Genomic DNA, 25,893 nt, shown 5'->3' with positions numbered 1-25,893 from the left:
CAATTCTGTTGGTCACATGCTGACACTTGCCCGCTTTGACCAATCAGAATCACTTTGATCTAAACTAGCAGCTTCATTGAAAGAAAAAGAAGACCACAGCTTTCAAATCCATGGACCCCTGCACCAGCTACATGGGCAGTGAAAGCTTATCCACAGAGGTAAGCGCAGCAGGTAGTAGAGCTGGGCAATTTTCCTTAAAAAAATTAAAAATAAATAAATCTCAATTCAGGATTCAAGATTTTATTTTTATTTATTTTTTATTATGGACACTGCGCCGGTCCTGAGGAGCTGCGGGCAGGAGTTTTTAGGTGAGGCCGCGGCTTTGGCCTAGTCCGCGGTGTCCGGCCTAACGGACTAGGCCGAAGCCACGGCCTCGCCTAAAAACTCTTGCCCGCAGCACCTCAGGACCGGCGCGGTGGTGAAAAAAAAAAAAAAAATCTAAAAAAATTAAATAAAAATGATTTGCTTACATTTTGAAACGACTTGACAGTTGTAAACAATGGATAGCTTCCATGCCATCCATTGTATACGATTGCGTTGCTAGCTGCGATTAGTCACAGTGATCACATGGTACAGACAGGGCCCATCTGTACCATGTGATCAGCTTTGGCCAATCAGAGCTAATCACAACAAAAGACACTGAATAAAACATTTAATTCAGTAAATCCAGAGTGGCCAAAAAAGGGTTAAAAGTGCCCGCAATATGCCTGCATCAATTTCAATGGCGGGGGTGGTTTAGGAGCGCCAAATACAGGCCGTCAGCACAACAGGATTGATCGATATATACATCACACACCATAGTTTGTGGACTTGTAACTTTGCTACAGACTGCAGAATAAACACTGATTTGGGTTATTTTCACCAAAGAAATGTAGCAGAATATATTTTGACCCAAATTTAAGAAAGAATATTTATTTGCCAAATCTTATAACAAACAGTTTTGTTCTTTTTTTCATTTAATTAGCAAAAAATAAAAACCCAGTGGAGGTTAAATACAACCAAAAGAAAGCTCGGTTTGTGCGAAAAAAAAAAAAAAAAAAATGATAAAAATTTAGTTTGGGTAATGTTGTATTAAAGCGGAGGTCCACCCTAAAGTGGACCTTCCGCTCATCGGAACCCTCCCCCCCTCCGGTGCCACAATCGGCACCTTTCAGGGGGGAGGGGGTGCAGTTACCTGGATAATCCAGGTAACTGCACCCACTTCCGGGATAGCTCTCTGCGGAAAGGGGCGTAACTTACGCCCCTTTCCGCAAGTGCCCGCCCCTTCCCGCAAGTGCCCCGCTGCCTGCTGGGAAACACACAGATCCCAGAGGCAGCGGGGAGCGTCCTTATTGCGCAGCGCGATTCGCGCATGCGCAGTAGGGAACCGGGAAATGAAGCCGAAAGGCTCCATTTCCTGATTCCCATACCCAAGATGGCGGCGGCAGGACCCGACAGGCGACCTAGAGATCGGCTTCGGGTGCCGACATCGCGGGCGCGCTGGACAGGTAAGTGTCACTATTTTAAAAGTCAGCAGCTGCAGTATTTGCGTGGACTCCCGCTTTAACGTGCAATTGTCATTCCAAGTGTGACAGCCCTGGTTGCTGACAATTGGCCTGGAAGGAGGTTAAAGTGCCCGGTATTTCACTATATATATTTTTTTTATTGTCCATTTCGGTTTTCGGCCACGTACATCTTGAATCTTCACTTTTGCTCCACAATTTTTATTTTGGAACACCACTAGCAGCAGGGACCATGCAGGGAGTGGTATATAGTGTTAGTTCACCTTTTAATTTTTTGTTAAAAAGGTGAACTTGCACTTTAAATGAAGTTTAAAATACTGGTGATGCATTGCAACTCCAGATCACTTCAACCAGAAAGACTGGCATCATGTGTCCATAAAGAAGCATTGCAGTAGGTAGTTTAGGACTGAAGAGAAGTATAACAGCTCAAGCTGCCTTTTTGTTTCTTAGTCTAACACCTACACTGAAGCTTATAAATTAGAGATCTACAGGCAAGTTTCCAATCAGGGCAATTTATGGAATGAGGACACACTCCATTGATGGATTATTATCTGAAAACCGGCTTACCATTGTCCAGACCCCACATGAGAAAATGTTACTGGAGACAGGCTGCTTTTTTTGTTACTAGACCCAAGTTTAACAAACTTAATTGGTTCTACAAAACAGCTAATACAAAGCCAAAAAGCAGACAGTAAAAAGATTTTTGGTGAGGATTTGCCTGGAGTTCTCCTTTAACCACTTAACAGGGCACTTAAACCCCCCTCCTGCCCAGACCAATTTTCAGCTTTCGGTGCTCTCACACTTTGAATGACAATTAGTCATGTAACACTGTACCCAAATTAATTTTTGTCCTTTTTTCCCCACAAATAGAGCTTTCTTTTGGTGGTATTTGATCACCTCTGGGTTTTTTTTTTTTTTTTTTGCGCTATAAATGAAAAAAAGACCAAAAATGTTGAAAAAAAAAAAAAAACATTTTTCTTTGTTTCCATGATAAAATTTTGCAAATTATAAATTTTTCTTCAGAAATTTTGGCCACAATTTATACTGCTACTTATCTTTGGTAAAAAATAACCCAAATTAGTGGATATTATTTGGTCTTTGTGAAAGTTAGAGAGTCTACAAGCTGCGGTGCGAATCACACAAAATTGATCACATCTGATGTACTGGTGGTCTATCTCACTTCTTGTGACCCGAACAAGCCAGCAAAGTACAAATACCCACCAAATGACCCCCTTTTTTGAAAGTAGACATTCCAAGGTATTTAGTAAGAGGCATGGTGAGCTTTTTGATGTTATTTTTCCCACAATTCTTTGCAAAATGAAGATTTATATTTTAATTTTTTACCACAAAATTGTCATTGTAATAGGTTATTTCTCTCACGTGGCATGTGTATACCACAAAAAATGCCCCAAAAATAAATTCCGCTACTCCTCCTGGGTATTACGATAACACACGTGTGGGACTTTTCCACAGCCTGGCCACTTAGTGAGGCCCAACATGCAGGAAGCGCCGTCACATGTTCTAGGAGCATAAATTACACATCTAACTTGTTGGACTACCTATTACACTTTTGAAGGCCCTGGAGCACCAGGACAAAGACACGTGACACCAACGTGGCACTGATACGTGCCACTGATGACAGATGCCACCAATACGTGGCACTGATGACACGCGACACTGATGACAGATGGCACTAATACGTGGCACTGAAGACATGTTGCACTAATGACAGATGGCACTGATACCTGGCATTGATGGCACGTGACACTGACAGGTGGCACTGATGACAGATGGCACTAATATGTGGCACTGATGACATGGCACTTATACATGGCACTGGGGACAGTGGGGACAGGTGGGCACTTTATTTTCGTTTTTATTTATTTTTTATTTTTTAAACTAACCGCTGCAACTCACAGCGGTTCATCTCTCCCTCCTCACGCGCTGTCTGTGTGAGGAGGGAGAGCGGCGATGAGAGATGATCTCATATGTTTACATATGAGATCATCTCTCATTGGAGACGCCGATCGCGCTGTAAACGGCCGCTGTGATTGGCCGTTTACAGCGATCTGTGACTGGCTGTGTCCGAGGGACACGGCCAGCACAGAACTTCCCAGCTGCACGCTCGCTGCGGCACGCAGAGGGGAAGTAAACGGGAGGACGTCCAGGGACACCCTCCCGGCAGTTAGCGTCCACGCTGTAGCCGTCTTTTGGCTATAGCGCGGGCGCGAAGTGGTTAAGGCAGAGCTTTCTGAAAAGCCAGGCATATAATCAGATGACCAATCATAAAGAATACGCCTGTCCTACACAAAAACTGTATACATGTGTCACTCTAAAGGCCCATTCACACAATCTGACTTTTTGACAACAAACATGCAAATTAGCTGTTTTAAGGCAACATCCGACCGTGTGTACGCTCCATCGGACAAACTTTTTCGGTTTTCATCAGACTTTTGGTGGCGAACGGACAAACTTTCTGGCAACAAAAGTCAGATGGAGCAAAGTCTGACCGTGTGTACAGAAAACCATAGGACTTTTGTACAATGTACAAATGCATGCTCAGAACCAATGCAAAATATCAGACAACAATACAGAAGTTGGCAAAAAGGTGGCGGTAAAGAGCAGAAAAAACACGTGATTTGGTGAAAATTGGCTGAAAAAGTCCTGCTGTGTGTATGCAATACAAGTTCACGGCCGACACCCTTTGTACAAAAATCCACGGGAAAGTTTGTACAAAGTCCAATAGTGTGTATGAGGCTTTAGGCATATTTACACATCACAAGACTGCTAAAGCCAGTAAAACATGCTACGCTTTTGAGTGACTAAACTTTAGTACCCAACCACACCCATTGTTATCACTGGATCCTTCCAACAGCCCATGCCATGTATATATTGGCACAACCCTGCTATTATCATATAGTCAATCAAGAAAACTAGTATTAAAACCGTATAATGGCTGCAATGTAGCAAAAGTCAATGAAACTGATTTGGTGTCACTGGGCACATGACATGACTGCTCTGTGCACCAAGATCCACAATAAAAGAAAGCGTCTGTATGTTGAACTGTCTGCGTGGCCTTCATCACATAGCAGGGTGGATACATTTTTTTTAATATGGTTATTTTTATTTAAATCAGATTTTTTTTTTTTTTTAAACCTCCCTGTAATGTTCATACCTATAGGTAAGCCTATAATAAGGCTTACCTAAAGGTACTGTAAATATCTCCTAAACTTGCACTGTTTGAGATATTCACTACACCAATGTCAGCTGCGCATGCGCTCCGAAGGAACGGCCACCTGTGCCGTTTCTTCAGAAGCTTGTGCCAAGACTGGTGGCCCCATGACATGTTGCTCCAGCCAATCACAGCGCCGGAGCCAACGGCCCCAGATTGAAGAAGGATGCGGCCTCGAGCAGGGGTGATGAGGGCTTTGTTGGAAGGTAAGTTTCACATAATGTGCTAGTATGTGATGCATACTAGCACATTATGCCTTTGCTTTGCAGGTAAAGGAAAAAGCTACACCAAAAAAAAAAAAAAAATTATAAAAATAAAAATAAATAAATAAATAACTTCCTCTTTAAAACCTGATTATTTTGATTCAAAATTTTTATCAAATTTTTTTTAATAAAATGCTTTCGAAGTAAAGATACATTCATAATTTAGTTTATTCAGCATGAAATGGAGCTTTGTTATGTAGCAGGAGGCTGTATATTCTTATGCAATAGTTACATTTTTGCTAAACTCATTCATAATAACATGTAATGCATTGATTGATATTAAAGATTCCAACTACCAGCAAGAATAATTCCTTACATTTAAAGAGGACCTGTAACTTCAGATCCATCATGGCAGCAGCTGAGTGGACGCCCGCTAACAAGCTAAGTGGACACCTGTTAGCGGGCATCCACATCCCTCACCTTATGTCACTGCCGCATCACCAGCTGTCCCATTAAAGTGAATGGGACTGTCGGTGAGTCAACAGCGGGTCAGAGGAGAAGCCGCAGCCAGACAAATGACAGTTGCACTTTAAAAATTATGATTTAAATCTAGTTGATTTAAATCAAGCTATTTTACTAGGTATTTAAAGCGTGATTTAAATAGGCTTGATTTAAAATCAAATCCACCCTGTCATGTAGTTTTCTCCTATTTTGTTTAATAAATCGAGCCATTTGCACTAGTAGGGGGGCGCCAAGCATGCATTCCTTGGTACAAGATCTGGGAAATCCCAAGCTACTCATCCTCCCAGCTTAGAAAATGATGTGCCCTCTTCTGAAGAAATAGAAAAAAACACAGACACCAAACTATGGACTAACATGGATTCATAATGGCAGTCGAAGACACCGGAAGTGACCGTCCTTGTGCCCAATTCATGCAGCTGTCACAGACAGGTACATGAATCTGCTTTATGCCAGTACTGAGAGGGGTGTGTCCACACTAGATACTCCTTACTCATATACTCCCTCCTGTCACAGCCTCTGCACTGTCATACTGATAGCACATGACTGAGGAGTTTCAAAGTAGAGGTGGATGGAGCCTGATGGGGAACCGAGAGACTATTTCACTTTTGACTTCAGTCTAATACCAGCTTTGGATTCAGCCCTCTGCTGTGCACCGCCAAAGACAGAGCAGACCTGATAGGGAACTAGTCCAAGTGTTCTCCATCAGGCTCCACCCACCCTACAACTTAAATTTTCAGCTGTCATGCCATTTTGGTGGGCGAAGTCTGATGAAAAACTCAGAGACTAGTGCCCCATCAGGTCTGCTTTGCCTTTGATTGACAGTGCACAGCAGAGGGTGGATTCCAAAACCACTATTGGAATGAATAGTAGCTTTGGATCCGCCCACTGCCATGCAACTGTCAATCAGAAGAAAACCAGACCTGATGGGGAACTAGTCTCTCAGTTCCCCGTCAGGCTCCGCCCACATCTTGCTTCCAAAGCAACTATTGGCTTTGGAAGCCATCCGCTGCCAATCACAGGCAAAGCAGACCTGATTGGGAACTACTCTCTCAGAGTTCCTCATCAAGCTCCACCCACTGACAGTTCCGTGTGTCTCATTGGTCACTAGGATGCAGGTAGCCTTTGTTCTAGCAACCAATGCTGTAAATGTAAAAACACAAACATTTTAATAAAGCAATGAATGGAATATACAACACCGTCCTCCCCTGTACACCAACTCTGATTCAGTCTTAATTAGCACCAGTTCTCTTATGCCGCGTACACACGAGCGGAATGTCCGACAGAAAAAGTCAGACGGAATCTTTTCAACGTATATACTGTATACACACGAGCGGAATGTCCGACAGAAAAAGTCAGACGGAATCTTTTCAACGTATATACTGATAGTGCGTGGGCCTCATCGGACTTTTTTTTTTTTTTCAAAATTTCTGATGGACCTAGAAATGGAAATATTTAAAATGTGTTCTGACAGAACCAATTCCTATTGGGAAAACCGCTCGTCTGTATGCTGTTCCGATGGACCAAAAACGACGCATGCTCTGAAGCAAGTACGAGACGGAAGCTATTGAACTTCCTTTTTCTAGTCCCTCGTGAGTGTTGTACGTCAACGCGTTCTTGACGATCGGACTTTGGTGGGATGTGATCGTACGCAAGACCGTTTCAGCGAGACTCCATCAGAAAAACCTTCAGGAGTTTATTCCGACGGGAAAATCAGTCGTGTGTACGCTGCATTATTTGTGAACTGGCCATAAATCTTTTAGAAGCTCTCACAGCCATAGTAACAGATTCCAAAGATTGCAGTGGTAAAAATGACCTATATCTGATACACATGTGGGCACCTGTACCAAAACTGGCACAAGCCTTTCATGAACTAGATGCATGTCATATTAAAAGGGCCATACCGCCAGAAAAGCGGCCTTACTGCTTTATTGAATTCCCCTAACATTTTTTTTCTATAGACATAGCCCATTTTTATGTTCTGCAGTAACAAATCTGTTTCCATTTCACCACCCGACTTCTCGGGTCTATTTCACAGAACAAGCCAATAAAAAAAATATATATTAGTTTTTTATTTATTTTTTATTTTTTAGGTATATGGCTCCATCTTGTGGCTAAAATGTGGAAGTGTCTTTACAGAAAAAAATTGGTAAAAGTGAATCATTTTATAAAAAGTACAAAATGACTAATAGTAACAAGAGGGTACCTTCAAATGATTCTTGGTACCCGTCATATCTCTTCAAGTGCTTCAGAACTTCTAAAAGCTGGGGCATTTGACATGCAAATATCAACTCCCCCCCCCCCCCCCCCCCAAGTCAAGTGCTGTCCCATCCCTCCAAACACCTAGTTATTCCATATTAATCCAGCTCATAGGGACTCGGGAGTAATAGTTAAATTCTGGAGGTGAAGGACCAGTGGTCTAGACTTTATAAGGATAAATCAACATTTGTGTAGGAGTGGGTCAGTGACTGGAATCATAACCCCCAGCACTGATTTCAGAGCCATTTCAAACCCCATTAAATTCTGTTAACTCCACCTTAACCCCACCTCTAGGTTAATGACAGTGCAGTGAATACCCCTCACCCTCTTCATTGGTAGCCAGTAGCAATACTGTAACCCCATCCCTGCATTGCTGATCAAAGGCAGTGCGGTAAACTCCCTCCCCCTGCTTTGCTGATCAGCTGTGGGGCTGTTAGTTGCCACCCTACATTGTGATTAGAAACAGGGCTTTTTTTTTATTTATTTTTTTAACCCCCTCAGTGTACTGACCAGATCACCCACTCCTGCACTGCTCTTTCCCTGACACTTCAGGCTGGGACTATACTACTCTGTCTGACAGCACTGGCTTTAGTTCAGTGATGGGGGAAAGAATGCAGAGAGCAGGCACTGCAAAGTGCCCAAAAGGTGGCAAACCCTGCCCAGGACACAGTGGGCCACCACACAAAGAGTTAGTAGGCTGTGTGTCAGGTACAAGGGATCTGCATGGTCTGTAAATATAATGAACTGTGGACAAGAGTGGGGGCAGGCTAGATGATGTACTATTCTAACTCCCAGGGTTTTAAAGAGGAAGTAAAGCCTTAATAAAAATAGACCCCGCAAGGCAAAGGCATAATGAGCTAGTATGCATAACATACTAGGTCATTATGAATAACTTACATGCAATGGAAGTCCCCGAAGCGACCCTTGTCGTCCTCCTCAGACGCCGCCATGATACCCGGAGTGACCTCCAGGTATCGCGGCTCCGGCGCTATGGCTGGCTGGAGCCGCAAAGACGTCACGCACGGGAGCTGCCACCAACGGCATGATTGCCATTAGCAGTGGCATGCGCCATAGACAGCAGTGCCTGTCATTTGCAAATCTCCTAAACCGCGTAGGTTTAGGAGATATTTCTTGGACCTACAGGTAATCCTTAATCTAGGCTTGCCTGTAGATCAAAGTGGTTTGTAAGGCAGGGGTTGACAAATTTGCTTGGAATCTAGGAGCCAGCTAAAAAAGTTAGGAGCCAGGTCCGTGACGGCGATCTGGACCTGTCCCTGGCCTGACATGGAGACGAGTGAGGGGAAGATAGCCCCCAGCCCCCCACCTGTCTCCAAGTCATTGCCCATAGCTCTTAGAGGGACATTTTTAAATTGCATTTTAGTGTAAATATGAGATGTGAGGTCTCTCTGACCCCCCAGATCTCATATATAAAAGAGGACCTGTCATGCTTTTTTCTATTACAAGGGATTTTTACATTCCTTGTAATAGGAATAAAAGTGACACACATTTTTTTTTTTTTAAAAGAACAGTGAAAAAAATTAAAATAAAAGTTAAAATAAGAAAAAAAATGTTTTAAATGCGCCCTGTCTTGCCAAGCTTGCGTGCAGAAGCGAACGCATATATGAAAGTGGTGTTCAAACCACACGTGAGGCATCACTGCGATCGGTAGAGTAAGAGCAATAATTCTAGCCCCAGACCTCCTCTGTAACTCAAAACGTGCAACCTATAGAATTTTTTAAACGTCGCCTATGGAGATTTTAAAGGGTAAAAGTTTGTCGCCATTCCATGAGCGGGCGCAATTTTGAAGCGTGACATGTTGAGTATCGATTTACTCGGCGTAACCTCCTCTTTCACAATATAAAAAAAAATAATTAGGCTAACTTTACTGTTGTCTTTTTTTTTTTATTAAATAAAAAAATTTTCCCCCAAAAAAGTGCGCTTGTAAGTCCGCTGTGCAAATACGGTGTGACAGACAGTATTGCAACGACCACCATTTTACTCTCTAGGGTGTTAGAATAAATAACAAAAAAATTTTTTTTTTTTTTTTTTTTTTGTTTAGGGGTTCTAAGTAAAGGGATGGAGAAAGACTGGCAGGAAATCAATTAGCATTGTTGGTTGTAATTCCAACGGCCACCACAAGAGGGCGCCAGATTCCAGAAGGAACCATAGGATCACAGAAGGCCTCAAAGCCGGGGGCTCAATTACCGGCCGCCTGCGGCGCGGCGCGGCGCGATCGCGCGGCCCAAAGCGATCGCGCGGGGGGGGGTCCACGGAGACGGGATACCCCCAGCTATGCTGCGCAAGGTCGCTGATTCTAGTCGCCAATGCGACCTGGCGACCGGGTTTTGTCGAGCACTGCTGTAAGGGTTTACAACCGCTTTAATGGGCAAAAACCTAACGCTGCTGCTAGAGCTGCACGATTCTGAATAAAACGAGAATCACAAATGTTTTTGCTTAGAATAAAGATCACGATTCTTGGCATAACATCTTTCACATTATACAAAAACATATTGGGCCAACTTTAATGTTTAGTTTCTGTTTAATTAATTGAAGTGTATTTTTTCCCCAAAAAATTGCTTTTGAAAGATGGCAGCGCAAATACAGTGCGACATAAAATATTACACCGAATATTTTATTCTCTAGGGTCTCTGCTAAAATAATATAATGTTTGGCGGTTCTAAGCAATTTTCTAGCAAAAAAAAAAAAATACTGATTTTAACTTGTAAGCAACAAGTGTCAGAGAAGGCTTAGTATTTCAGTGGAGCCGATCTCCCTCAGGCACTTGTGCAGGCACGCTCCCATGTCCTGCTGCTGCATCCATTGACACAGACAGCAGGACTCACCCCCACACCCCGCCTTGCGCATCATTGGATTTGATTGACAGCAACAGGAGCCAATGGCTCCGCTGCTATCAATCTATCCAACGAGGACCCGAGACACCGGCTGGAGCTGCTGGGCTTATCCCGGACTGATCCAGGAGAACTCGCTGCTCCAGATAAGAGATGAAAGCCCGATGGATCCAGTGGGTGCCTGTCTCGGCTCGCCTCTGTGTATAACAGAAATAGGAGGAAATGGCCGCACACCACTATATGTTGATCCAAGATACTTTATTAGGAGATCCCAAAAGACACTACAGGAACAGACTGCTAGGTTACCTAGCAGTCTGTTCCTGTAGTGTCTTTTGGGATCTCCTAATAAAGGATCTTGGAATAACAGTGGTGTGCGGCCATTTCTTCTTATTTCTGTTTTTCTCATCCCAGACGCTGGAACGGTCGGTTTCAGGTAAAAGGAGGGCTCTGGTGGGCTGCTGCATCACAGGAGGTTTTTCGATCCCTTTAAACTGAAATCAAATTGTAGACTGAAGTTCATCTCTGATCTAAATGAAAATGAATAATACAATGTTTCTTTTATCTCTCTGCGCTACTAGCTACTAGCCTACTTTACTTTGCACCTTATACTACAAAATGTGTTTTTGGGTAAATTGGCACGTGCATCTAAATCTACCTTTCCTCTGAAGCACGATCCAAATTCAGACCACACTTCGGGGGCGCTTGATAGACGGTGAGAAGTTGATGCCTCTTGGGTGCCAGTTTTTAAACCTCATATTTGCCATAGGCACTTCCCCGTTCACCTGAATGCATTGCATGTTACTGTTGGGTAGGTTTTTCTTTGCAAACACTGCCACCCACTGCCTATTGTAACTTAACCACTTTAGGGCTGCCGCATGTAAAAATACGTCGGCACAATGGCACGGACAGGAACAAGCACGTACACATACGTGCCTGCCTTCCAGCGGGAGGGGGGTTCCCCCCCCCCCCCGGTTGCAGCGGTCCGTTTCGCTTCAGGAGCGATCCTGGATGAGGGAATGGCCGTTGGATTCTGGCCATATCCTCTCGATCACTCCTGGCGAATGAGAAGCTTCCCCTGCCTGTGTAGTGTAAACACAGGCAGGAGAAAGTGAAGTCACTCTCCTCGGGCGGTCTTTTTGACCGGACAGTGAGTAGAGAAGACATCCTAGTAAGTGCACCAACACTACACTGACATGTAGGTACGCATAGGCACACTTTAACCCCCAGTCACCCCCTAATCACCCCCCGATCCCCCCCCTCCCAGTCACAGTGTCACTGATTGCAGTGATCATTTATTTACGGATCACTGCATTTAGTGTCAGTTGTAACTGTAAAAAGTGTCAGGGCAGTTAGTATTAGGTCCAGGGTAGCCCCCTACCCCCCCAATAAAGGTTTAACCCCTTGATTGCCCCCCAGGTAACCCTATCACCCCCTTTTGCCAGTGTCACTAAGCAATTGTTTTTCTGATCGCTGCATTAGTGTCACTGGTGCCGCTAGGTAGCTACTTATTTTTTAGGTTCACCACCAGGTTTTTAATAGTGTTAGGTACCCCCATATACAACCTAATAAAGGTTTTAACCCCTTGATTGCCCCTAGAGTTAACCCTTTCCCCAGCGATCACCGTATACGTGTCACTCGTGACGCTGGTTAGCCAGTTAGTTATTTAGGTTCCCCGTCAGGTTTTTATATAGCGTCAGGGACCCCCATGTACTACCTAATAAAGGTTTTAACCCCCTGATTGCCCCTAGTTAACCCTTTCACCAGTGATCACCGTATAAGTGTTACGGGTGACTCCGGTTAGTTTGTTTTTTATAGCATCAGGGCACCCACCATTTATTACCCAATAAAGGTTTAACCCCCTGATCACCCGGCGGGTGATATCAATTCGGTTTTAGGGTCAGATAGGGTCTGCGTCGCCCCAGGCAGAGCTAGGTTAGTGCCAGTACCGCTAAAACACCCACATGCAAAGCATACACCTCCCGTAGTGGTATAGTATCTGAACAGATCAATATCTGATCAGATCTATACTAGCGTCCCCAGCAGTTTAGGGTTCCAAAAAAAACGCATTGTTAGCCCAGATACCTGCTAGCACCTGCATTTTGCCCCTCTGCCCAGCCCACCCAAGTGCAGTATCGATCGATCACTGTCACTTACAAAACACTAAACACATAACTGCAGCGTTCGCAGAGTCAGGCCTGATCCCTGCGATCGCTAACAGTTTTTTTTGGTAGCGTTTTATATTTAAATCCTGAAGGCGGTGCTTGGTTTTCGGGGTCCCGTACGTGGCTAGGCTCCCAAAAAGTCCCCCACATGTGGTATCCCCATACTCAGGAGAAGCAGCAGAATGTATTTTGGGGTGTCATTTCACATATGCCCATAGCATGTGTGAACAATATATCATTTAGTGACAACTTTGTGCAAAAAAAAAAAAGTTTGTAATATTCCCGCAACTTGTGGCAAAATATAAAATATTCCATGGACTCAACATGCCTCTCAGTAAATAGCTTGGGGTGTCTACTTTCCAAAATGGGGTCATTTGGGGGGGTTTGTGCTATTTTGGCATTTTATGGCCTTCAAAACTATGATACGTAGTGAGGAGTGAAATCAAAAATTTGCACCCTTAGAAATCCTGAAGGCGGTGATTGGTTTTCGGGGTGCCGTACGCGGCTAGACTCCCAAAAAGTCCCACACATGTGGTATCCCCGTACTCAGGAGAATCAGCAGAATATATTTTGGGGTGCAATTACACATATAACTATGGCATGTGTGAGCAATATATAATTAAGTGACAACTTTTTGTAAAGTTATTTATTTTTTATTTTTTCCATTATTCAATCACTTGGGACAAAAAAAAATATATATTCAATGGGCTCAACATGCCCCTGAGCAATTTCCTTGGGGTGTCTACTTTACAAAATGGGGTCATTTGGGGGGGGGGAGGGGTTGTACTGCCCTGCTATTTTAGAACCTTAACAAAATGAGACATAAATTAAAAGCTGTGTAAATTCCAGAAAAATTAACTTTTTGGACGCTATAACTTTTACACAAACCAATAAATATACGCTTATTGACATTTTTTTTTTACTAAAGTCATCTGGCCGATTACATTTTGGCCTAAACGTATGACCAAAATTGAGTTTATTCGATTTTTCTAATAACAAAAAGTAGAAAATATCTTTTTTTTTTTTTTTTTTTTATATTCAGTCTTTTTCCATTTATATTGTAAAAAATTTAAAAAATCGCAGAGGCAAGCAAATACCATCAAAAGAAAGCTCTATTTGTGGGAAGAAAAGGACGCAAATTTCGTTTTGGGTACAACACTGCATGACCGTGCAATTACCAGTTAAAGCAGTGCAGTGCCAAATTGTAAAAAGACCTCTGGTCCTTAAGCCCCGGACCAATTGTCAGCCTAAGTTGTTAAGGGAGAAGCAGCAAAAACACAGCTCAACCAGCATTTTTACACCAAACCCCCCCCTTTATTAGTATTTTATTCCTTTTGTTTTGAAGTCTCAGTTTAAGAAAGGTGTGGGATATCTTAGGGCAATCAGTAAGGCTGGCGTTTCGGCACATATGGCAACCCATCACATTTGGCTACCCGCTGGACTTCGCATGCACGACGCCGCCATATGCGTTGCACCCCTGAGTCCAGGTTCAAGCCCCATCATCCAAGTGGACATAGAGTTAGATTATAATAATGCCGAGCAAAGCGAGGCCATGCCCTAAGCATGGCGAGAGAAGCGAGCCCGCGAGTGGCCCTGTGTTGGAACGAATATGGCAGCATCGCCAATGTGCACTCCAGCAGTTTGCAAAATGTGATGGGTAGCCGAATGTGACACCAGCCCTACACGGAACAAAATTTCTTTCCTGCAACCTGTGGAAATTTGTTTGATTCCCCCATCAACACAGACAGTGTTGATGTGGGCATCCCTCCTGCCGGGCCATTGCGCGGCGGGGAAACCAATGGGGGAGTGGACGAAGAATTGTAAGCGAATCCATCAGGCTGGTTGTAGCCAAGATGGTCGATCAACTTGGTACCTTCAGCCTGCCCACTAATGGTTCGAAATCTCAGTTGGTTTCAGCTGAAAAAGCAGCAAGACTGGCAACTGTTTACTATAGTAAACTACACACGACTGTTACTGGTTGGATGACCAGATAAAAATATAAAAAAGAAGGAAGAAAACCATTACATCTATGAAATGGTAAGCTGCAAAATAATAAATGTTTTCCCTTGGGTTTAAAGGAGAAGCTTGGCCAACGCCTTTGGCTGTTCTTCTGTGGGTCACATGAGTACAGTTAGTTCTGCACTCATGTGACCCGGTTTCAGCCAACAGTAAACTAAAACTTAACATGTTGAGAACAGCCGCAGACGTCACCATTGCATGCTTTTTATGGCGTGTCTGTCTGCCCTCTGAGAACCTGACAGCTCAGAGTGATGACAACTACCTAGCGGCTTTTTCCCCCACCCTGAATTACAGCCTTTTCCCTTCATGTCGAAGCCACAACTCCCTTACTTTAATGTAAACCCCCCTTCACAAATGCTGTCTGATCAGGTCGGTCTGTCCATTTTTCAGGCAGACCTAATCGGACATTCTATGCACCTCTATGGAGCGAAGGATGTCAGTGGTGACAAGTCCACTGATATCGAACGCTATCCGATTCACCAAATCCAGACGGATGGAAACCCTATTATCCATCCGTCTGGCGGTTCGGATGAAAACGGATAGGCGGATCAGTTTTCATCCGATCAGGGCTCTGACAGGTCCGTCTCTGCACAGTGAGCGGAGATGGACCCGTCATCCACCTGCTCAGTGTGGATCAGGTATTCACATTGCAAGATTTCCCCCTTATCTCTTGTTCTGAGGACAAGGCTAAAACTTTGGACTTCTTCTTATATTCGATCTCAGTGATCATTGTCACTAGTACAAAACGGGTTAGTTGGTGGTGAATCTTCCCAATCACTGACTTATATAAATGCTTGACAGCAGGTCTAACCTTTCCCTACTCTATCAAAAACTTTAAAAAAAAAAAAAATAAAAAATAAAAAAACACTAATTTGGACTCAATGAAACTGTCACAAGGCTTTCAAGAATGAGGGCAAGTGGTAAGGGTGTTACAAATAGGGCCATCCAGGCAGAAAAATTGCAGCCGTTTTATTAAACCACCCCCCAATATATGTTGCAATAATTTAAATGAATAAATCAAAAATAATAAGTAGAATGAATTTTATTATTATTAATATATTATTATTATGCATTATTTATTTTACTGATTATATCAAGTAAGTCGTCGCAAGAGAGCCCGGAGCTGCCTAATAAAATTACTTAAAAATAAAAACACAGTATACGTTCTTAAACACTTTTTATTTTTTTAGGTGAATGGGTAGGGGTACAATGTACCCCATACTCATTCACATAGGGTGGGGGGCCGGGATCTTGGAGCTCGCTCGTCTCCACCCACTTTCCCAACCTGCCAGGCTATGTGCTCAGATAAGAGTCCGATATGATTTTGGGGGGACCCCCATTCCGTTTTGTTTTTTTGTTTTTTGGCGTTCCTATTAAAATCCATTTCAGACCGAAGGACCTGGCATGTTCTTGGAGAGGGAACCCGTTCCGTTTTTTTTTTTCCCACACTGTATGTAGAGTTTCCCCTAAAGATTCATACCAGACAGCGCCTGATATTGTTGGGGATCAAAGTTGGATTCCTATTCATTGAGGTTGGACTTCAAGTCACAGGGCAAAGTCGGATCCAAAGTCATACGACGGTCTTGTTAAAATCGCGGCCGTGAAATCAGGGCAAATCATGCGACTTTGAAGAAGTCGCACAAGTGTGAAATGGGCCTAAACCCAAACTCGCAAAGCTTGTTCCTCATGTTCCTCTGGACTTTACAGAGTGCCATAGATATACCCTAGAAATCTGTCTTGTGGTAGTTTGACAAATGGCGGGACGTGCAACACATAGGTAAGGTGTATAAGAATCTGTCACACTTCTGACAGAACAGTCACAAGCTCGTCTCCTGTTAAGTGGTGAGTTTTACAGTCTGGAAAAGCTAGGAGAGCAATGGAAATGAAGATCCTCTGAAAAGGATGCTTTATACAAGACAAACTTCGTTTCAGAATTGCCTCAAAGATGCGACAATAATTACATGTGTGACACAAACAATTTACGCCAACATGGACAAGGTCTTGTTTACTTTCCCTTGCTTATTACCGATTTGGCAATAGTTCTTTATGAATGCAGCGCCTAGAGGCGATTCAGTTCGCATTGTGCGCTATACAAGCATTTCATTCATTCAATGTGTCACATCAATATCGCCAAATAATAAAAAAGTGTCGTAAATAATTAAGAACTACTTGAATTTGTCACACACATCAGTACTAACAATGAAAATATGAGTTTTCATGAATTTGGCACTGCCAGAGAGGTGTGGGAAATGTCTTAGTTAATCTCCCCAAGTAAGTCTAGATTTACAAATCTCAGCTGTGCATTTACAAGTGTTGTCTAAACGTATAGCACAATTCATTTCTGCTTAGTCCTCCTCTGTGCAGGATATGGCAACCCTGGCTCAGTGCAGAGCATTTGGAGCAACGTAACCAAGGAATGACAGGAACATTTTGGTCTGGGAGACCTACAGGACCAATTGGGTCTTTTAATGGCAGAGACAGCTTTCTGTCACCACACAGAGTGCCGCCAACAGTTGGTGATAATGGGCAAGATAGATGATGTCCTCGAGAACATTGTTTCTGTATGTAAAGCCAAGAGATATGTTTTTGTTTTGGACAGAGTTGGGAAGGGTTAGAATCTCCGTCTAAAGTTTTTTAATGTTTTGGGATGCTTGGGGGTATTCACTCTCAGCAAGCATCCTGGTGACCATAGTCACCAAGAAAGAATATAATGGGAATTCCAAACATTTGGAATGTTGGAGGAACAGAAAGTGAGGGAAATTCCCCCACTGAGAAATCCTGTTCTAGTTACAACTGTCAAAGAAGGGGTTTCCCTATTGCTTTGAAGAGATAGCCTCTTAGGCCGCGTACACACGGGCGGACTGTTCGCCCAACCTTGTCCGCTGAACAGTGTTTGGGCGGACAGTCCGCTCGTGTGTGGGCTTTCAGCGGACAGTTTCAGCGGACAGTTGGACGGACAAAGTCTTTCGGAAATTCCGAAAAACTGTCCGCTGAAACTGTGTTTGAGCGAACAGTCCGCCCGTGTGTGGGCCTGTCCGCTGTACTTTCGAAATGAGCGGACTGTTCCCGCTCGGAAAGTCCGCCCATTTCGAGCGCGTGTACAGGTAGGCGGGGCCCGCGAAGGAGACGTCGCGGGCTCCGCCGCCTGGAATGGGCTTAAAGGGGAACCCCAACGCCGAAAAAAATCGGCGTGGGGGTTCCCCCCAAGTCCACACCAGACCCTTGTCCGAGCACGCTACCCGGCCGGCCAGGAAAGGGGGGCGAGCGAGCGCGCCCCCCCTCCTGAGCCGTACCAGGCCGCGTGCCCTCAACATGGGGGGTGCCTTGGGGAAGGGGGGGCCGCGCGGCCCCCCCCACCCCAAAGCACCTTGTCCCCATGTTGATGAGGACAAGGGCCTCTTCCCGACAACCCTGGCCGTTGGTTGTCGGGGTCTGCGGGCGGGGGGCTTATCGGAATCCGGGAGCCCCCTTTAAGAAGGGGGCCCCCGGATACCGGCCCCCCACCCTATGTGAATGAGTATGGGGTACAATGTACCCCTACCCATTCACCTGTGAAATAAAGTACAAAAAAAAACACAACACATGGAAAAAGTATTTTATTGCACAGCTCCGGGGGTCTTCCGTCTTCGGGGGTCTTCTCGCCGGACTCCTCCGCTATGTGTGTGTAGCTCTTTTGCTAGCGGAGGAGTCCGGCTTTCTTCCTCCCCGCCGCCGGCCTCTTCTCCCGACTTCGGGGGTCTTGTCCCCCTCTTCGGTTCTTCTGCCGGGCCACCGCGCCTTCTTGTAGCTCTTTTACAGGCGGTGGCCCGGTCTTCTGTCACCGCTGTCGTCGTCGCCGCCGCCGCCGCCTTCCGTTCTTGTTCTTCTTCTTGTTCTTCTTCTTCTTCTCCTGGAGATGTTGACTCGACGAGCTCTCCGGCCGGAATGCCAGGGACACGCTCCGCTGCCACTTATATAGTGACAATGGGGCGGTGTCACATGGTATATGTCACATGGGTTGGTCACATGGGTTGATGTCACATGGGGACTATGACATCGTAAGGGGGCGGGGTCACCATGTGACCAACCCATGTGACATATACCATGTGACACCGCCCCATTGTCACTATATAAGTGACCGCACAGCGCGGCTCTGGCATTCCGGCCGGAGAGATCGTCAAGTCAACATCTCCAGGAGAAGAACAAGAAGAAGAACAAGAAGAAGAACAAGAACGGAAGGCGGCGGCGGCGGCGACGACAGCGGCGACAGAAGACCGGGCCACCGCCTGTAAAAGAGCTACAAGAAGGCGCGGTGGCCCGGCAGAAGAACTGAAGAGGGGGACAAGACCCCCGAAGTCGGGAGAAGAGGCCGGCGGCGGGGAGGAAGAAAGCCGGACTCCTCCGCTAGCAAAAGAGCTACACACACATAGCGGAGGAGTCCGGCGAGAAGACCCCCGAAGACGGAAGACCCCCGGAGCTGTGCAATAAAATACTTTTTCCATGTGTTGTGTTTTTTTTTGTACTTTATTTCACAGGTGAATGGGTAGGGGTACATTGTACCCCATACTCATTCACATAGGGTGGGGGGCCGGTATCCGGGGGCCCCCTTCTTAAAGGGGGCTCCCGGATTCCGATAAGCCCCCCGCCCGCAGACCCCGACAACCAACGGCCAGGGTTGTCGGGAAGAGGCCCTTGTCCTCATCAACATGGGGACAAGGTGCTTTGGGGTGGGGGGGGGCCGCGCGGCCCCCCCTTCCCCAAGGCACCCCCCATGTTGAGGGCACGCGGCCTGGTACGGCTCAGGAGGGGGGGCGCGCTCGCTCGCCCCCCTTTCCTGGCCGGCCGGGTAGCGTGCTCGGACAAGGGTCTGGTGTGGACTTGGGGGGAACCCCCACGCCGATTTTTTTCGGCGTTGGGGTTCCCCTTTAAGCCCATTCCAGGCGGCGGAGCCCGCGACGTCTCCTTCGCGGGCCCCGCCTACCTGTACACGCGCTCGAAATGGGCGGATTTGCCTCCTCCTTACGTGGGCGAGTCCGTTCATTTCAAAAGTTGAGCGAACTGTTTGCCCAACCTTGTTCGTCAAACAGTCCGCTCGTGTGTGGGCAAGTCCGCTCATGCAAATTTTGAGCGGACTGTTTGCCGAAACTGTTTGACGAACAAGGTTGGGCAAACAGTCCGCGCGTGTGTACGCGGCCTTACTCCCTCCTGGGTCTCAGAGACAGAAAGTGACCAGGAAAAATAAAATAACTTAACAAGGTCTTATCTATTCCCCATTGTATCCAAAACCAAGGTCCCATAAACACGAACATTCCAATCAGGTCCACCTGTTAGGCAGAGCTGATAGCATGGTCCATTCACCCCATCCCGTGGTCCATCCCATGGGTTTATATAGGCTCTAAGGGACACTAATCTCTAAATAAAAGACTAGTTTCCTTCAATAAAAGACAAAGTATAACCATCTATCTGGCAACCTTCTGTCCGCGTGCTGCAGGTTCATCCTCCACCCCCTATATTCCAGATGTGTTCTGAAGATGCTGGAGGAACAACAGTATGAGGCAGGGGACACAGGAATCCATCACTTCTGGGAAGAACATCCAAAGCTAGCCAGATGGTTGTTGAAATGCAACCAGTCCAGCAAGGACTGTTTGAATTTCTATCAACGTGCCTTCTCCCCTTGCCAGCTGTGGCAACAACCCTGCAGGTTCTTGCAGCTGTATTCAGTTAGATGCAGCTAGTGGTGTTCGCACAGACCATACAAAGCAATAACGGCATTGAGTTGCCGCAAGCGTTCGGACATATTTGAACATGAAGCTATACTAATGGAAGGTAGTTGTTCTATTTGCAATGATATCCTATCAATTGACAACAGCTGTGGTCACTGTCAGACGGTCATTGCTTTGTATAGGCCAAGGGGAAGCAACGATCCATAGCCACCTTGTACTGGGTAAAGCTCCAGTCAAGGTCTGAATTAAGGAATAGAACCATTCAGGGCCACCAGCTCAACATAAATTCTTTGTACTAACTTCCAGTCCGATCGAGGTCTGAATGGTTGACCACCTTCGCTCAGGCTTCATTCCCACTTGAGCACTTGGTAACTCACAGCTCTAAAACGCCCAGAGAGCAAATATATATAAAATTATTTTATTTTTTAGGTTTTGGACAAATTGGTGTGTTTTTGGTACAGCTGAAAGGGGAAACACATGGCAACAAATTATTTATCTGATGATAGTTTCCTCAAACACAAAAATGCCAAAGCTCCAAAATGCTTGGAAAATGCTGTACAAATACTCTATAAAAAAAAAAAAAAAAAAAAAGTGCACACGTACAACAAAACGTCGAGAAAAAAAACCCAAAACATTCAAACGTGACACACTTAGACCACCAGCTCCCATGCAAAATTTGCACTTGGTCCTGTTCCAACCGCGGTCTGAATGGGGGCGTACTTTCACTTAGGACTACCAGATCATTATACATTTCTTGTAGCGAGTTCCACCCTGACTGAGTTCTGAATTAGGGAGTACCTCCACTCAAGACCAGCAGCTTAACATACATTATCTATATTAGGTTTCAGTCTGGCTGAAGTCTGAGCGGAACAGTATCACCACTCAGGACCACCAGCTCATCATACATTATCTGTATTAAGTCCTATTCTGATTAAGGTCTAAATGGGGGAGTACCTTCACTCAGGGACATCATAATCCTTCCCTAAGCGAAACAATGAATCCGGGACGCTCAATAAATTGCTGCTGTGTTCACACTAAAAACCCAAATGTGTGCAGGTGACATAAACAGGAGTTTGTTCTTCACATTATTGGATAATCAAAGTGAACCCATAATTTTATTGAGTAAAGATGTTTATGGTAAAAAAGAACGCATACAGGAAACTCAGGCGGTAGAGAGCAGCACAGTGTACTTGGTAAAGTACTTCTTGGAACTTCCAGTACAGTGAACTTATTACAGTAGTGGTCGTGTGCCAGCCCCAAATACAGTGGACCGAGTACAGAACTTGTCCTTCTTGGAGCCCCAAGTACAGTGGACCTTGTACAGAACTCGTCCTTCTTGGAACCCCAAGTACAGTGGACCTAATACAGAACTCGTCCTTCTTGGAACCCCCAAGTACAGTGGACCTAGTACAGAACTCGTCCTTCTTGGAACCCCCAAGTACAGTGGACCTAGTACAGAACTGGTCCTTCTTGGAACCCCCAAGTACAGTGGACCTAGTACAGAACTCGTCCTTCTTGGAAGCCCCAAGTACAGTGGACCTAGTACAGAACTCGTCCTTCTTGGAACCCCCAAGTACAGTGGACCTAGTACAGAACTCGTCCTTCTTGGAACCCCCAAGTACAGTGGACCTAGTACAGAACTCGTCCTTCTTGGAACCCCCAAGTACAGTGGACCTAGTACAGAACTCGTCCTTCTTGGAACTCCCAAGTACAGTGGACCTAGTACAGAACTCGCCCTTCTTGGAACTCCCAAGTACAGTGGACCTAGTACAGAACTCGCCCTTCTTGGAGCCCCAAGTACAGTGGTCCGAGTACAGAACTCGTCCTTCTTGAAGCCCCAAGTACAGTGGATTTACAATGTGATCACTGGATAAAGCTTTGAAGTATATTTTGGAGACCAATGGTGCGCTGGTGACATTCTCATTCTTGGTACAGGACTTTTGCCTGTTTAAGCCCCCAGTACATAGACTTGTTACAGGACTTCAACACGCTATTCACAACACACATGTTCCTCTAAAAGTGACCACCAGCTGGAACTGAACAATCAGAGCAAGAAATGTCCCCAGCACACCATGGGTCTCCAAAATTGGGTCCAAAGCTTTATTTAGTGATCAAATTGTTATAGCAAACAGCAAAGTTTTTGAGCCATGTAGAACCCGCGTGCTCAGAAACATTGCTGTGGTCTGTAACAATGCGATGGCTGAATAAAGCTTTGGACTGAATTTTGCAGACCCATGGTGCGCTGGTGACAGTTCTCGCTCATAGTATAGGCGTTATCCCCGTTAAAGCAAACCAGAACAGTTTACATAATACAGCACTGGTCCCTGTTGCAGTCCACAGCACAGTGGACTTGGTACAGGAATTGGGTCCTAGTCCGGGACCTTCTCCCCCCCCCCCGGACAGTGGTCCTAGCCCATGACCTTTCCCCCCCCAGTACAATGGTCCTAGCCCAGGACCTCCCCCCCCAGTACAGTGGTCCTAGCCCAGGACCTTCTCTCCCCCCCCCCAGTACAGTGGTCCAAGCCCAGGACCTTCCCCCCCCCCCCCGCCCAGTACAGTGGTCCTAGCCCAGGACCTTCCCCCCCCCCCCGCCCAGTACAGTGGTCCTAGCCCAGGACCTTCCCCCCCCCCCCGCCCAGTACAGTGGTCCTAGCCCAGGACCTTCCCCCCCCCTAGTACAGTGGTCCTAGCCCAGGACCTTTCCCCCCCCCCAGTACAGTGGTCCTAGCCCAGGACCTTTCCCCCCCCCAGTACAGTGGTCCTAGCCCAGGACCTTTCCCCCCCCCAGTACAGTGGTCCTAGCCCAGGACCTTTCCCCCCCCCGCCCAGTACAGTGGTCCTAGCCCAGGACCTTCCCCCACCGCCCAGTACAGTGGTCCTAGCCCAGGACCTTCCCCCACCGCCCAGTACAGTGGTCCTAGCCCAGGACCATTCCCCCCCCCCGCCCAGTACAGTGGTCCTAGCCCAGGACCTTTCCCCCCCCCCCGCCCCGTACAGTGGTCCTAGCCCAGGACCTTCCCCCCCCGCCCCAGTACAGTGGTCCTAGCCCAGGACCTCCCCCCCCCCCGCCCCAGTACAGTGGTCCTAGCCCAGGACCTTCCCCCCCCCCGCCCCAGTACAGTGGTCCTAGCCCAGGACCTTTCCCCCCCCCGCCCCAGTACAGTGGTCCTAGCCCAGGACCTTTCCCCCCCCGCCCCAGTACAGTGGTCCTAGCCCAGGACCTTTCCCCCCCCCCCCGCCCCAGTACAGTGGTCCTAGCCCAGGACCTTTCCCCCCCCCCGCCCCAGTACAGTGGTCCTAGCCCAGGACCTTTCCCCCCCCCCCGCCCCAGTACAGTGGTCCTAGCCCAGGACCTTTCCCCCCCCCCGCCCCAGTACAGTGGTCCTAGCCCAGGACCTTTCCCCCCCCCCGCCCCAGTACAGTGGTCCTAGCCCAGGACCTTCCCCCCCCCCCGCCCCAGTACAGTGGTCCTAGCCCAGGACCTTCCCCCCCCCCCCGCCCCAGTACAGTGGTCCTAGCCCAGGACCTTTCCCCCCCCCCCGCCCCAGTACAGTGGTCCTAGCCCAGGACCTTTCCCCCCCCCCCGCCCCAGTACAGTGGTCCTAGCCCAGGACCTTTCCCCCCCCCCCCGCCCCAGTACAGTGGTCCTAGCCCAGGACCTTTCCCCCCCCCCCCCGCCCCAGTACAGTGGTCCTAGCCCAGGACCTTTCCCCCCCCCCCCCCGCCCCAGTACAGTGGTCCTAGCCCAGGACCTTCCCCCCCCCCCCGCCCCAGTACAGTGGTCCTAGCCCAGGACCTTTCCCCCCCCCCCGCCCCAGTACAGTGGTCCTAGCCCAGGACCTTTCCCCCCCCCCCCCCGCCCCAGTACAATGGTCCTAGCCCAGGACCTTTCCCCCCCCCCCGCCCCAGTACAGTGGTCCTAGCCCAGGACCTTCCCCCCCCCCCGCCCCAGTGCAGTGGTCCTAGCCCAGGACCTTTCCCCCCCCCGCCCCAGTACAGTGGTCCTAGCCCAGGACCTTTCCCCCCCCCGCCCCAGTACAGTGGTCCTAGCCCAGGACCTTTCCCCCCCCCCGCCCCAGTACAGTGGTCCTAGCCCATGACCTTTCCCCCCCCAGTACAGTGGTCCTAGCCCAGGACCTTTCCCCCCCCAGTACAGTGGTCCTAGCCCAGGACCTTTCCCCCCCCAGTACAGTGGTCCTAGCCCAGGACCTTTCCCCCCCCCCGCCCCAGTACAGTGGTCCTAGCCCAGGACCTTTCCCCCCCCCCCGCCCCAGTACAGTGGTCCTAGCCCAGGACCTTTCCCCCCCCCGCCCCAGTACAGTGGTCCTAGCCCATGACCTTTCCCCCCCCAGTACAGTGGTCCTAGCCCAGGACCTTTCCCCCCCCCAGTACAGTGGTCCTAGCCCAGGACCTTCCCCCCCCCAGTACAGTGGTCCTAGCCCAGGACCTTTCCCCCCCCCCCCGCCCCAGTACAGTGGTCCTAGCCCAGGACCTTTCCCCCCCCCCGCCCCAGTACAGTGGTCCTAGCCCAGTACCTTTCCCCCCCCCGCCCCAGTACAGTGGTCCTAGCCCAGGACCTTCCCCCCCCCCCAGTACAGTGGTCCTAGCCCAAGACCTTCCCCCCCCCCAGTACAGTGGTCCTAGCCCAGGATCTCCCCCCCCCATACTGTGTGCCTCCTCGGAATGACAGACCAGAGGACACCCTGCACCCCTGTCTCACCTCCTGGATGTCATTGTATGGCTCTCCCTGCCTCTTCCCCAATGACGATCAGCAGTGTCCGCTCAGCGCTGCTCCCTGGTCGGCTCCCGCTGGGCTCTCCTGTACGATCCGGGTGTAATCCAGATGAAGGCCTCCAGTAATATCACCACCACCCGAGCGGCCACGGATGACGTCATCAGCCGGCGCCACGACAGTCACAGCTTCCCTATCTCCTCATCCTGAACACAGTTCTGTAACATGAATAGGAAAGGCCGGTGTTTCCCCGGAACTTAGTCACTCCTAGTCCATATTTAATTACAGCAAATATATGTATCCCAGTCCAGAAACCAAACAACAAACCCTACACCGATTTAACACTCCCGGTCTGACCTACGGACCTACACTGCTCCGGGACAACTACTCCACTTATCGCACAATTTCGGGCCCCGTACAGACACCGTCGCTCCCGTATGACGTCAAAGACGAGCGGCTGACTGCCTGTGTCCCAAAGCCGAGTGCTCCGGACTGCATGTCCCAGAGTGCCGTGCGGCGGAAGTGACGTTACGCGGCGGGTTCATATGCTTGCTTTGGCCGGATGTTAATTCTTTTTCCTTTCAGCCAAGGTAGGAATGGCGGATGTTGCTTGGCAGGCGGAGGCCCTGACTTCTGTAATCCAAAGTAATCCTGTATTTGTCGGGCTCCTCGGCATCTACTGACTCCCGGGGGGTTTAGCTGGGGCGGTGTGCG

At 47.7% G+C, this 25,893-nt stretch overlaps 1 protein-coding gene across 1 annotated transcript in view; it reads right to left on the bottom strand.

The window, feature by feature from the left end:
- PTPN11 (protein tyrosine phosphatase non-receptor type 11) overlaps positions 1-25,669 on the bottom strand; it is a 133,631-nt gene extending 107,962 nt beyond the window's left edge. Inside the window, exon 1 of the mRNA XM_077462035.1 lies at positions 25,168-25,669. Coding sequence (XP_077318161.1) covers positions 25,168-25,181 — 14 coding nt within the window. The 5' untranslated portion in view covers positions 25,182-25,669. The remainder of the gene's footprint in view (positions 1-25,167) is intronic.
- Between the last annotated feature and the right edge of the window lie 224 nt (positions 25,670-25,893).

Source organism: Lithobates pipiens, unplaced genomic scaffold, assembly GCF_037356315.1.
Source record: "Lithobates pipiens isolate NorthernLeopardFrog02 unplaced genomic scaffold, aLitPip1_a1.2 Scaffold_3, whole genome shotgun sequence".
NCBI lineage: Eukaryota > Metazoa > Chordata > Amphibia > Anura > Ranidae > Lithobates > Lithobates pipiens.
Note: the sequence above shows the minus strand (reverse complement) of the source record. Positions and strands in the feature narration are given on the sequence as shown.